This window comes from Falco rusticolus, chromosome 8 (genome assembly GCF_015220075.1).
Source record: "Falco rusticolus isolate bFalRus1 chromosome 8, bFalRus1.pri, whole genome shotgun sequence".
Classification (NCBI taxonomy): domain Eukaryota; kingdom Metazoa; phylum Chordata; class Aves; order Falconiformes; family Falconidae; genus Falco; species Falco rusticolus.
The window spans coordinates 2,342,215-2,356,708 of NC_051194.1; the positions used below are offsets into that span (position 1 = coordinate 2,342,215).

At 43.3% G+C, this 14,494-nt stretch overlaps 1 protein-coding gene across 3 annotated transcripts in view; it reads left to right on the forward strand.

Moving 5' to 3' along the window:
- Positions 1-14,184, forward strand: part of ACSL6 (acyl-CoA synthetase long chain family member 6) — a 60,371-nt gene extending 46,187 nt beyond the window's left edge. For all 3 annotated transcript variants that reach the window (XM_037397835.1, XM_037397837.1, XM_037397836.1), the window contains exons 14-21: positions 1,108-1,203; positions 2,778-2,850; positions 4,257-4,345; positions 4,935-5,051; positions 5,297-5,440; positions 6,240-6,341; positions 6,980-7,051; positions 9,176-14,184. In XM_037397835.1, the coding sequence (XP_037253732.1) occupies positions 1,108-1,203; positions 2,778-2,850; positions 4,257-4,345; positions 4,935-5,051; positions 5,297-5,440; positions 6,240-6,341; positions 6,980-7,051; positions 9,176-9,316 (834 nt within the window). In that variant the 3' untranslated portion in view covers positions 9,317-14,184. The remainder of the gene's footprint in view (positions 1-1,107; positions 1,204-2,777; positions 2,851-4,256; positions 4,346-4,934; positions 5,052-5,296; positions 5,441-6,239; positions 6,342-6,979; positions 7,052-9,175) is intronic.
- The last annotated feature ends 310 nt before the right edge of the window (positions 14,185-14,494 follow it).

The following is a 14,494-nucleotide window of genomic DNA, read 5'->3' on the forward strand; positions in this document are numbered from 1 at the left end:
AGCGCAGTTGCCCAGAAGCAGGATCGTAGCCTCCAACATCAGGGCAGCTGTCACCCCCGCCATTTATTTGGGTGCTCTGCCCTGCGGGGACTGGGCTCAGCCTGTGCCCCACGGACATGTGGCTTCTCCCGGCTCAGGCCCAGCAACGGGCAGGGGAGAGGTGGCATCAAACCTCCGCCTGTCTCCTCCCGCTGCGGGTGGAATCCAGGAAGGCGGCCATGGGAAGAGGAGTGACTGATCAAAGAGATGTTGCTCCAAAGTTTTCTGCAAATTCTCCACAGATACAATTGGATTTAGGGCGGTTTCAGCGGGGCATATTCAAAACGGCTTTTTTTTCCTAGGAAAACAAGGGTGTAGAGAAAAATGCATGTGTAAATCATGGTTTAACAAGAGAGAAAGAAATCAGAATGCCCTGCTGTCTTCCACACATCTACTCAGTAAAAAAAGATAACATTGGCTTTAAACCAGGTTTTCCAGGCTCCGTACTGCTCTAGGAGGCTCTGATTACTTCGTTTTTTCAATCGGATAACTTATCTGGAGACATGCCACTTTATTTTTAACTAAAGAAACTGACTGTACTTTTCTTCCGCGGATTAGTTGTCTTCAGTGTGCAAAGATAGCAGAGTTCACACGGCGCTGCCGGGAGCGCAGACGCGAGGCGAGCCAGGCTGCATATTGATTCAGGATCTGGCGAGACTGGCAGGCTCAATCAGGAGTTGTTTTCTTTTGTGCTGGGCTTTCTTTTTACTCTTAGAACAAGAAGAAGGAAATGAGGGGGGTGTGAAAGAAGTAAACTGCAACACAGGAATTGATGTAACGCCTTCCAGAAATATTTGAAGGTCATCTGCCTTAAAAAAGGGACAGCATTATTTTAGATGGCTTGGGAGCCAATTCATTAAGAACGACAAGTTGCAAATAAGCAAAAAATTTGCTTATTATTGGGCAGGAGGTGGGGGGGAAGAGCCTGTTTTTTACCCGGGGTTCCCCAGAGTCAGATGTGCTTCTTGCGGGCTGAGGCTGCCTCCCCGCAGGTCTGCAGCCTACCCAGGTTTTGCCATCCGTAGTAATTTGTGATGCTTTCTTGTGTTTTCTCCTGCTATCAAACAGGCGAGCCTGGGGGGGTGCGTTCGCATGATTGTCACCGGTGCTGCCCCCGCGTCTCCAACCGTCCTGGGCTTCCTCCGTGCAGCCCTCGGATGCCAGGTGGGCTCACCCGGCTGCCCGGGGCTGTTCACTTACTGTTAGCTGGGAAAGGCACTTGCTCGTTTGCTGATTGACTGGATACCAAGCAAGAAATGAATTCCAAATCAAATGCAAGAATAAATGCAGTTTATTCTGTTACAATACAACAAAGGAAAATAGCATGCAATATGATAAAAGGAAATAGCACTCATTATTATGCACAGTATGATAAAAGAGCGATAAAGGTGAAGCATCAAATCATTCCTGCAAAGCGTTAGAGACTAGGGAAAGGATCCATCACCAATTACCACCTTAACATCACCCAGGCCCGCACTTGGGCTGGGAGCCCCATTGCAGCCAGTGCCAGGAGTCTCTGGGAACTGGGAAATTCCTGTGTGGTGCGTCCGCCTGTGGGTGAGGCTTCTGCCCAGTCCCAAAGCTTGCCTGCCTTTATACTCGGTGAAAAACAAAAATAGTTTATGCACCTTAGTGTATGTAAACTTTTAAGTTTAGGCTAAGTGCAGGCGCGCATTCTCTCATGAACTCCATAAGGCTCACACATGCCGGGGATGTTGGGCAGATGCACGAGTGTGGTGGAGTCACCACCACGACACAGCCACATGCAAAATTTATTGTTGGGATGGTCCTGATCATATCTTGCTCGTGCAGGGGGCTCAGGACAAATCCTACCTGCTCATCACAGTTGTCCTTGAGCTCCCCGAGCTCACTGTCTGAGTGAAGCGATTTCTAATTACAAAGACTTTTTCATTAGCAGTAATCAATTCAATCCATTTTCACCACACCTGCATTTAAGCAAGGAGAAGGGTTAGAACCTCAGAACTGCACTTAGGACGGCTTTGCCAGGACTGATGCAGCAGCAAGCTGCAGGGCTCGGGGCAGAGCCAGTGCCCCGCTGTCCCCGGGGCTGCCGCAGCTGTGGGGCTGGAGGGGGGGCGGCCAGCGGCCCTGGGGAGGGGGCAGCAGGCAAGGGCTACTTTCGCTGCTGGCAGCTGCCAAAAAAAGCGCATAGACTCATCCCACCTGCCACTCAGCACTTAACTGAGTATGTGCAATTAAAAGTGCTTGCGCGTGTGCTAGGAACTTTGTTACACATGTTTTATTCTATATATAAATGGAGAAAGATAATCTTCAGATGGCAATTTAACCCACTTAAGATGTCCACTGCGTTATTTCTCTTTGACTACAAAGCCCAGGGCAATGAAAAGGCCTCATTCAAGAGCCTAAAATTAGGCAAAAAAATATTTAAAAGTTATATTTTCAAAATGTCCCACAAAAATACCTTTCCCCCCACTTTTGCTTCCATAGAGTAACATATTTCTTGACTCAAAAGCTAAGTGCTGAACTTGTCTTCTCACTTTTTTCAGCTCTGCAGAGCCATGGTCATTCATAGCCAGGTACATGACATTTTCTGCGCAGGAAGAGCTGGGGACGCGTCCCTGGGTTAGATGTGCTCCGTGCCCTGCAGCTGGCAGGGTTAGCTCACAGGACTGTGCAACAGAAGGCGATTCTTAGAATTTTGTTCTGTAATAGTGAAATCATCTGTGGTGTTCTAAAAATACCTGTTTCTTTGTCAGGTTTATGAAGGCTATGGCCAAACAGAATGCACAGCTGGATGCACCTTTACAACTCCAGGTGACTGGACATCAGGTAATTATTTTCTTCCAACATTTCCAAAAAAAAAAAAGAAACGTGCATTTCTTTAGAAAATCCAGGGTGTTACACAACATTCACCAGTATGTAATTAATCTTCAGAAAATGTAAAGTTCCTGAAAGTGTCGCTAGTCCAGAATAAATACACAGGGATCAGATGCTGGGCACCTGTGCCTCGGGAGATTTGGAACTGGTCGTTGAGCTGTTATTTGTGATACTCTCATCCCTGCACTCCTGGTGCTGTGAGTCCTCTCTAGAACACTGGAGGTGAATTTAAAACAACATTTGTTAGAATGAAATGCCAGAACAAAGAAAAGATGGATACATTCATGTACTTAGTGAGCAAACACAGGCTTTGAATACAGATCCACCGCTACTCCATACTTCATATGTTTCAGGGCTTTCAAAACTCTGGAACCTTGACAAAATCAGATAAAAATTAGCACTAAGCAAGACTCACATAACACATACAAGTACTGCAGCTGAATTTCTTGTTAATATAATTCATCAGTATTTATAAAAAATGTTTTGAAAAGGGTATCACACCCATTCACATGGAAAACCTGGACACTGGACATTAATGGGTCTGGCCAGTTAAATGCTTCCATCTTTCCAACCCAGATTTTTCCATGCCCAGAGAAGAGCACATGCTTTCTTCTCCCAGCGCAAGTGGCCATCTGTTGGGTTTTCTTCAAACCCAAACCAGCCCCTTGGAGATACTGGTGTGTCCTGGGGCTCGCTGCCCCCCACCCCCCTGCCCGTGTTCTGACAGCACCAGGCAAAGAGCCGCTCACACCCCGACCGCATCCCCATCCTCAGCACGCTTTGATCTGGCTGCTTTGCAAAATGAGACCTCAGCCCCTGAGAGCGACTGTGCACAAAGGGCTGCGGTGCAGCTGGGACTCCCCTTTCCAGTCCATCTTCCCCAGCGGCTGTTTCTGGGGGAAACAGGACTGTCTGGAACACCACGGTGCTCTAGCAGCACTTGTCGGCTACAGCAGACTGTGTCCTCATGTCATCTTTGGAGAAACTGTAGGGGTGGGGGGAAATGTGTTCAGCATAATGTCACTGCAGTTGGTATTCCCGGGTTAAAATAATTGAGAGTCATTAACGTGATGGGAGTCCAGAGCTTTGTGTGCTTTTAGAATGAGCTAAGCTCAAAAAAAGGGGAAGCCTTTCCAGTCTGTATGTCAACATTTGACAATAGGGTTTATATCCAAATAGGATGGTTGTGTATTTCGTCTTCATAGTTCAAAACATTAAATGAGGAAATTATTTCTGCACACAGACACAGCTCCTGCAAGAACATCCAGTGTATCTGCAACTACACAAGCAACTAATAATAAACACTAATTATTGTTTATAGGAGAGATGACAAGTGACTTGATAACTTTGATTTCCAGGTCATGTAGGAGCCCCTTTGCCCTGTAACTTAATCAGATTGAAGGATGTGGAAGAGCTGAATTATTTTGCTTCCAAAGGAGAAGGAGAGGTAGAAAATCAAATTTTTATATCAAATACTCACTAGTTAACACTGTGTTAAGTAGTTATAGAAGCATTTTACCTTTGTAAGGTGCATGGTTGCTGATGCGTTACATATAACAACCAGGAAAGGAAAACGTCAATTCAGCAACAGAGCAGCAAAGCATTAATTAAACAGGGGCTGTGCCAGTACTTCCAGCCAATGCCATGCCTGATTACTTTAACAGCTAAGACTGAATTAATTAGTTCAACTAAGAAGAGCTGAATTGTGTGATTTCTACATTGCTGTTATTTCCACATTGCACATAAATTAAACTTATTGAAATAACTTTGGGTTTTTTTAACTGCAAGCTGAATGCGAATCAACTTCAAGCATATCAGTTTTGCAATCCCTGCTTCGTATTAGTCTGAAAAACTAACTCCCATTAGTCTGAAAAAATCCATAAGTAATTTTATAACAAAATATATTTTAGTTTCGTGGAGCGCAGCCATTAAGTCAACTTTTAAAACATTTTTATTTTAGTTAATTACTGTTTAACTTGTTAGTATTTACAGCAGAATAATAAAATAATTTATCAGCAACTCTGACTCTTTTGCAGATATGTGTGAAAGGACCAAATGTTTTCAAAGGTTATCTGAAAGATGAAGAGAAGACAACTGAAGCACTGGACCAGGAGGGCTGGCTTCACACTGGAGACATTGGGAAATGGCTGCCTGTGCGTATGGAGCAGATCCGTAGTCATGTCGATTGTATTATCCCATGGAAATTTTCAAATACCAAACTTAAATTTCCAAGCAGATGTATCTTTACAAAGGATGAATTTTATGTTTTGTAGAATAAGCTCAATATGTCAGTGAAGCATTTTCTGGCAATTCAAAGAGATCTGCTAAAACCAGACTGCTTACTGTCTCTGTGGTTAAATAGCTTATCTGAGAGCATCTCATTTCTTTCTCCTAACAGAATGGGACTCTTAAAATTATTGATCGGAAAAAGCATATATTTAAACTCGCTCAGGGAGAATATATTGCACCAGAGAAGATAGAGAATATCTATATCCGCAGTGACCCTGTTGCCCAGATCTACGTCCATGGAGACAGCCTGCAGGTAAAAACTAAATCTTCAGAAACTTTTACTTTATTCTTTGTAAATAGAAGATGGAGAGCTGGGCACGGATGAGGGGAAAGTGTGAGTGGATCATGCCATGGTTTTGCCCTGACGTCTCCCTCCTGCGCTGGAGCTGGCTGCCAGCCACGCAGGAGCTCAGCTGCTGTTTGCCCCTCAGCAGCTTGGAGGACGCTGTGGCCAAAGCTCCAGCCTTTCCATTTGCTTCAGTGTCACCCCTTGGGCCTCCAGCGCACTCCTTGGGCGCATTGCATGCCGTGAGCCAGAGGAATGCAAAGCCACCGCTGCTCCACAACCACTGCCTACCCATTTTGACCAATCTTGTCCCATTTGTTTGCATGTTTATACAAACGTGTACAGCTTCTGAAACCATTGCACTTCATTCCTCTGCATTCACTGGCCACAAACGTGAGGCTTCCTTTGGCATTGGAGTTTGCCTGAGACTCACAGGCCTACAAATTGCATGTGTAGAAATGATACGGGCTACGTTCTGCTCTGGCTTATGTAAAAAGTAATCTAAATAATGTCCGAGCAGAACACAACCCCAGCTGAGGTGTTAAAATTGTTGGCAAATGCAGGAACAGTCAGAGAGAACAGTTTTATCTGAGGAAAAGGCAAAGGCACCAAAACAGACGTCACTATGTCATGTTAGCAAATTATTGATGTAATGAAACAGGAAGTGATAAGCACATATCAAATTCAGCCGGTTTGTATGTTCACTTTAATGTAGAGCCTTAATGTTCAGCTTTTGCCTGCAGCTCTCCTTCTCCTTCACCTACAGGCCTTTCTGGTGGGAATTGTTGTGCCCGATTCCGAAGTTATGCCAGGCTGGGCAAAGAAAAGAGGGTTCGATGGAACATATGCAGAACTCTGTAAAAATAAGGTTTGCCTTTCTATCTATTTGCAGGAAAGACATTTTTTTCACTGTAGCATAACCTAGTTAGAGTAGGTGTCTGTTAATGATCTCAGTGACAAGAATGATTTCCTCACTGAAATCAAGCAGGGTTGACCTGGATACAGGGATGTGTGCTGACTGACGGTACAGCTCTCTGCAGCCTCCTGCACTGGGGCACCAAGGGTCTGTCTGGCAGGGAACAGCAGGACGGCACTAGGAGAGGTCGTGTGTGTTTCTTTAGATGTCCCAAATAAGGACCGCAGCCTTATTTACACATGCTCTCTAATAACTCAGTTGGATCACATCGATGGACGCTGATGTCACTGAACCATCCCACTGGTGTCTGTGGGAAATGATGCTGCAGCCAAGTCTGGCAAGCGATTGACGGATTGCAAATTTAAGCATCTATCTAACCGTACTTTCCATACTGAGGACACAGTTCACACCACCACACTCAAGTTTAACATTTGTACATTTCTTTAATATAATATTTTCTAATTATGTATTAATTATCAATAAGGTGCTTGAACTTTACTCTGAAACACGTTTTCATGATGAACAATGACATTAACTGTGCGTAAGGTTGACTCTGCTGTTTCATGAGCAATTTATGTGTTTTAACCCAGGAACTGCAGCAAGCGATAATGGAAGACATGGTACGGTTAGGTAAGGAGAGTGGACTCCATTCCTTTGAGCAGGTAAAATGAAACAATTAATACATTATTCTGGGGGGGTCAGGCGAGCAATGTGACCATTTGTACTGAATGGGGATTTGTCAGCATTTGTTATGTTACTACATTTCGTTGTTGCAGCCGCACACTGCTGGCAAGTTGTATTTGTTCCTCTGAAAAATATATACATGTGATTCTGCCTTCCACTCACGCTTGAAATTTCAATTGAATTTACTGAAAGTTTTGGGTGCGGAGGTAAAAATCTAATCCAGGGACATGGATAATCTCCAGTCTGACAACCAGAAGTCAAGGTAAATATCTGTAGGACTGATGCTTCTGCCACTGAAAGCACTGTAAAGAAACTGGGTCGCTAATTACCATTCTTATGACTGACCTAGGAAATGCTGCTCGTTTATTTATTTTCAGCCTGTGCACTAATTATTTTCTGGTGCTTGTGTAAATATTTCTGCAACAGGGCTACAAACACTTGAGGAGAGATCCAAAATCAGCCAGAGATTACACAGCATTAAAGACACAGTTAAAAAAAAATAAAATCCATCACATGTTACAATGTTAAATGCTTATTTCTGTTAAAATAATGAAGATCTTAGTCATTACATGCAATCAGCAAAGGCCTTTCTGCTTTTGTTTAGGCTGTTTCTGGGTGGTAATTCTAATGAGTAGTTCACCATATCTGAGTGCAGCAGAAGCACCATTAAACATAAACTTGTTATTTTTTTATTTCTCAGTTACACATGCAAATGAAATGATAGTAAAAAGAAAATAATTTAAAAATTAAATTCAATATAAAGCGCATTTGTAATGCACATAATTGTCTGTGGTAATAAGTCTTGTTTGCTCCTGCCATAGTCTTCACAGTGTGAGATATCCTCAAGTAATCTATTCTACCAGCAGTTTGCAATTAATAAAGTAGCGAGGAAAGCCTTGCCACCTTTCTAAAAGTTAAGAATGAACATTTCACATTTCAGAACTAAAGGGCTTCAAAATTCAGTCTCTGTTGCAATACGTAATCTTAAAACCAACCTTTGAGCCAGGTATTACGGCTAATATTCCTGTGGGATGGGATCCCACGTCTGGGAAAGAGCCACATCCCGGTCTGCAGCGCCAGGGGCCTGAGCCTGGACCGCTGCGCTAGAAATGGCAACTATGGCTTCTGCAGCCAAGTGGGGGAGGCATCAGCAGCACGAACACTGATTTTGTGAAGGGCGTCACTGGGGGAGGAACTGGACCGCAATGCTTGCAGGGGAAAAAGGAATCACGTATCTAATGGGAATTTAAAATCTGATTCTCAGTCTATGTTCCTGCAACTCCCAGTCTAGCAAAATGCAAACCGGTCTGGCTTGGAGAGTCACAAAAGCAGCAGATGGCTGGGGAATTTTGTCTTAAATCGGTGGACTATGACCAGTCACGCAGCAGTTCTCTGCCTTCTCCCACACAGGCACTCCCATAAACACACTGGAAGGAAAAAGCTCGCTCCCATCTGCGCTGCCAGGCTCCCCGCTGTGCTCAGAGACACCACCGCTAACAAGGGCCGCCTTGCACAACCCCTTTGCCTAGGCTGAATGATTTTATATCATTTTAATTAGCTAGTAAGCCACCATCAGTTCATCTTTAAAGATGATCACCATGTACACTCCTTGTGCCTGCAAAACTTCACGATAATTTTGCACGACCGAATTAGTGCTGCTTCCTTACTTTTGCTGTGCAGTGGGGGTGATGGCTCTTAGAAGGGCTCCCTCCCTCCCTGTTGTACTGCCAGGTAGAACATCACACACGCTGACGTGGTCCCTTGCACTCTGCCTCGCTGTGTTTTGGCCTTGGTGTCACACGGAGAAGGGGTTTATGACCACATTCTCTCGGAGAGCTCCCTTCTGCGCTGGCTGGCTGGCGGGTCAGCGCGGACACGGGAGAACAGGCAGGAGAGCAGAGAGCACCGAGGGGTGTGGGGGGAAGTTAGTGACACCTTGGAAAACTTGGGCAGGTGAGGAAAATCCTGAGGACCTGGCGGAAGGGTCCCCTGGGCTCCAGGCACAGCCAGAGGTAACCGCAGCAAGGCTGGCGTAAGGAGTTATGCTTATTAAGGGAGGCACCTGTAATTTTCACTATAAATATATCCCTCTTTTATTTTAGGTCAAAGCTATTTATATTCACTCTGATATGTTCTCAGTACAAAACGGTTTGTTGACACCAACGTTGAAGGCTAAGAGACCAGAACTAAGAGATTACTTCAAAAAACAAATAGAAGAGCTATATTCAAGCATCTCCATCTGAAATCACCGCAAGGATCTTCTGAATAATGGACTTCGTAGCAATATTAGAATAATACTCAAAAGTACAGAGCCAGAATGACACAGCTGAAACGGATAAGCATCTGAATCTTACATTTGAGCATTTAATTTTTCTAGGATGTCAGCACTAACCACATTTTTCCTTCTTTTTCCATCAGGTGTGATAGTTTATTTTTTACTCTATGTACACAGTAGGGTACTACTAAGAATTATGCTAAATTGCCACAAAACATATGGAAATTTCAGTCTATGACCAAGTAAATTATGAAAATGTACCTTATTAATAACTATAAACACTTCTAATTCAAACAGAGAAAATTTCACGTATGTCTGTTGATACTAGATTGTACATAAACTAATACATTAGAAACTAAAATTGTGGATAATTCAATAATGTGGTCTACCTCAAACAATCAGTGATCGATGATGAAAGTCTATTTTCCCTGATCTGCAACTTCAAGCTGGATATTGTTTTATATATTAAGTGATAGTTTTTGTATTTTCCAAGACATAATTGGCATTGATTTGTTTTAATCATTAATGACCTACCTAACAACCAGAATACAAACAGGAATGAATCTCCCACTATTTGTACTTAGTAGACCTATGAGTATATTACATCGAACAGATTAACATTACCTGGAAATTACATGAACAGGGTAGGAAGCACTAGGCTAGAATTCCCTCTCTTTCCTTTTCATCTGAACTCAGTTTATACACGGCGTGCTGATTTTGCATTAGGGCCGCCTTCAGTACACTCACGGACATCTGAACTGCTCAAACCGAGAAGGTTGCAAAAGCATCGCTGGCTCTGTGGCAGCTTTCTGTGGGAGTTCACATTAACCCGTGTGCTCCCGGTTCCTAATTTATTACTTTACATGCTGCTAATACTGCATCATCCGGTTGGACTAACTCCCTTTCAGAAGCAGTGCTAAAGAAACGGAGCACAAGGTATATAAGCTGCGATTCTGAACAGGGCTTAGCAAAATGAATTCGTTTGGGAGGAAGGCCAGCCCGTGGTGCAGCAGCGGAGGGCATCCTTCGGCTGGCCGGGGAAGAGGAGAAAATACTGCCCTGCAAGGTGCGCAGGGGTGGGTGAAAGGCGGTGGCAGCCGCTGCTGCTGTAAGCTGTCGCAGCATGGTAAAACATTGGACGTGGCTGCAGAATGGCCTGCTGAGAGAACATCTGTGTTCAGGCGTCTGGAAGCCTCAGTGCCCGCTGTCATCGTTTCCAGGGCCTTCTCTGGAGTAAAGAGCAAGTTTTCCAGATGAAACCTTAGATTTCACAGCCAGCTGCAGCCATTAGGAAAGGGCTAAGTCCCACGTGGAGTAGGAACAGACTCTAGAGCTCTCTCCTGATACAAAGCACGGTACAAAACAATGAGAAAACAAGTCTAGTGGCTTGCATACTTGGATTGCCGGTGGCTTCCTTCTGCTAAACAGGGTCCTAAATACGTATGTGTATTTTAATAGCTGCTGTTTGTTGCACCAGTGCATACTAGCATGGAGCTGTGCCTGCTAGATCATCTTTGCTAGGACAGTGAAAGCACACTTATTTTCTCTCTTAAACTGGAGTCCACTGTAGACTTTTGAAGCTAAAAGTTTAAATTTTTCATCTGAACGATCTCTTACTTTCCCTCTGAGATTCCATTGCATGCTTCAAAATGAAATAAATTGAATTAATGAGTTAGCGTTACATGAAGACTGATTTATTGCAGTGATTTCAGAACAAAATGATACAAAGGAAATTGTTGTCAGCTAACACCATCACTCACAGAAAGAACATGGTGATTTGATCTATCAAATGCGCGAGTACGTGTCTGAATCCCTTTTTGCGCCTGATTCCTCATTTGATTCCAGTGCAATGACTCATATCAGTCCAAAGCAAGTAAGAAATATTGCTACTGTGACCTGATGGTATTGTACAGTCATTTGTCACCAATGTACGCAGCAACAGCATCCCTGGGGAAGTTGTGTCTGCCACATCTACAGGGCATAGGAATTACTGGATAAAATCTGGCTCTTTACGTCAAGTCATAAAGGATTTTCATCTCCGAGGAATCTAGTTCATCTCATTTTTGTATCAGCCAAAAGACGGTCATTACATACGCATGCTTCAAAGAATGAAGAATTAGATTCAATACAATTTCCTGTCTGTTTTAATGTGACTTATTTTTTAAATAAAAGCAAAACTAGTCATCTACTAAGTACAGAAAAGCTATTTTCCACTGACCTTTTTCTACCACATGAATTTAATTTGCTTTTCTCCTAAGTTGATTTCAGTTTACCAGACTTTTCTAGACAACTAAACTCTGACTTTGTGTAAGTATAGAAGATGCCAGTATGAGTTTGTTTACAGCTTAGGTGGCTGTTAGCTTTACGTATATAATGCTGGGTACTTCTTTGGTATTTGATGCAAAATGTCAGATGTACTAGAGCCAAAGATGAGAACACCAAAAGAATAAGAAAGAAAAAATAGGGACGTGGCCACACTAGGATGACGCAAAATTTGGGAGAAATTGGGTTGTTACACCAAAAGTGTGAATATTTTCAGAGCTGTGAAAAGCTGTATAAATAAACTAAATCTTTCTTTAATGCTTTCTTGTGTAATCAGATGCTCCTCTGCAGGTCAGTCTCTCTCACCGTAATTGTAATAACGTTGTAAGAGATTAAAACTCGAAAAGAATACATGCGTAACATATAAGCTAGGCACAAACATGCTTCTCCTCAAATTGCAGGAATATTTATTTTGCATTGAGCTTTCTTAAACTGAAATACTTGTTGTGCCTACCAAGGAAGAATCCCCAGGGCTGTTCAGTAACCAGTGTGGGGTTTTTTTCCCCCTCAAAATAACTAATTACAAAATTAATTTATTGATATTCATCTTACTGAAAGAGTTTAGACTCAAGCGTGTAAATGGTGATGCAAGTTACCTTTCCCTGTAAAGAGCCCTATTCTTGACAGCTTTGGGGTTTGAACTAGTCGCTGTCACCTGGGGCTTCATTCCGCAATCAATTAATGAAAAGAATCCAGCGAGCCCACTGAAACAAGCACCGCTCCAGCCTGCCACGGCCGGTGGGATGGGTGCACGGTCAGAGTCCAGCCCCTGCGCCCAGGCTGTGGCTCGGAGCGGCGAAAGCACAGCGGCCTCGCGCAGCCGGGTCAGACAGAGCATTTGGCACCCTCGCCCAACGGCGGGTGCTGCAGCCAGCGTGCTGCGGGCTGAGGGACGGTGGTCTTGGGCGTGTTAAATATAGCAGGTTCTTCCCGCGTCTGGTGCTATGCCTGTGAAACCACTGGGAGGCTGTCTCCAGTGCTCATATACAAAACTCAGAATAAAATACATTTTCCAGGAAGATAATATTGCTTAGCTATGTGTTTCGTATGTTCTTTGCTCAATATATTGCACAGAGAAAATACCATTCTGCCACAGAAACGGTCTGGTACACACAAGTGGGAGCAGAAACCATACCAGTCTTAACCCCATGTTGGCAGGAAATACACAGCATTATTCTGTCCTGAAAGGCACATTTGCCAGTTAAAATGCTTGACGCACATCAGGTGAGAGAGAGACGGTGAGTTATTGATAAAGTACTGTTTTGCAATCTGTCCTCACTGTTAGCAAGTATGTATCAGCATCAATAAAGTCCAGTGTCATTTTTGCCATGAATATGAAATTCTTGCATATAACAGAAACTAATCTGACTTAATCTTCTGGGATGAAACAAATTAACTTAATTTTTTTTTAATTTATTTTCCATGTGTTTAAAGCACAAACTGGTGATCTATATGTAAATAAACTGCTTCAAGATGAATGTAAACTGGGAAAGAATATACTATTTTTGCATGGTAACAGATTACTTAAAGACCTCTTGATGCCTTACAGGAAATTTGGAAAAGCATTTTATTTAGAGGCAATTCTGTCTGTGTACTTTTTGTATCTTTAGCTCACTTTGGTTTTGTCTATGGAAAATAAAAGTTACCAGAATTAGATCTTTGTTTCTTCTTGGAATTAACATTTATTAGTACTTTGCATATGCAGTGGTTTCTATACCACCCTTACTCCTGTAAAATGACGAAGCTAAGGCTATGCTTTTTGGAGGAGAAATCTGGATGCTTGTAGTCTGGGAGGTAAAAGGGTTTCGATCCCTGGAATTGTTCCAAAATAAAATGTTTTCTGAGGCATCTAGAGCCCCTTTAAGCCCTTCATTTCAGCTTTTTGTTATGTATTTTAGCAAAGTACAAGCAGCAAACAAATGAGGCGTTTCCATGTTGCCTATTCTATTTCCAACTAACGGTGAAGGGGTTAAAATAGAACATATGCATTTGTGTAAAAAAAAAAAAAAAGAAAAATCTTATCTGTAATTAAAGATTTAGCAGTTTTGGTATATCAGCATGTACGTCAAAAAGTCATCTATGGAAACTTTTGTAAAGAAATAAATTTGTCCCATTTCTCAAAACCACTCGTTAGCTTTTTCTCATAGACTGATGTACGATTAAAGCTCTTTTATAAAAAACGTTGCTGCTCCAGCACTCTGTCCTCGCAATCCGTACGGTGACGCAGAATGTGTGCCTATACTAAACGTGTTGTAAACAAAAAATAAATTATGTGTAAAATAAAGTAACAACCAAAGGAATATTGGAACCTGAGATTGGTTTTAGCAATCTTCTACGAAAAAAATGTTGCAAAGTTCTCTGAAGATGCAGCACTTTCTGTAATGGTTTCATTTTTTATTTTAAATCAATAATAATAATATAACCAAATGTATATGCTTGTTTAATATGAATTGACAATTGGGAATGCATAGTATTTTTTCAGACTATGTGTCTAAACCAATAAAGTTTAAAAGCATTCCGTCTCCATTCCCGTTTTTGCGTGCGCTTCCACCTCTCCCCTGGATGGAACTCCAGGCGCGGGGAAGGATCGCCCAGACGGTTCGTGCTAGGGGCGGTGAGCCGGGCAGGGCCCGCCCGGGTCAGGCACGCATTCGGGTGCCAGGTGTCCGAGCACCGGCCCTGCCAGATAGCCGGGCCGGGTGTCGGGGCGGCGCCACCCCGCAAGGGCCCGCAGGGCTGCTCCGGGCAAGGACACGCTATTATTTGGCCTCAGAATTCGGTGTTTGCTCCGAGCCCGCGGCCGCCCCTGGCGCCGCCCGCCCGC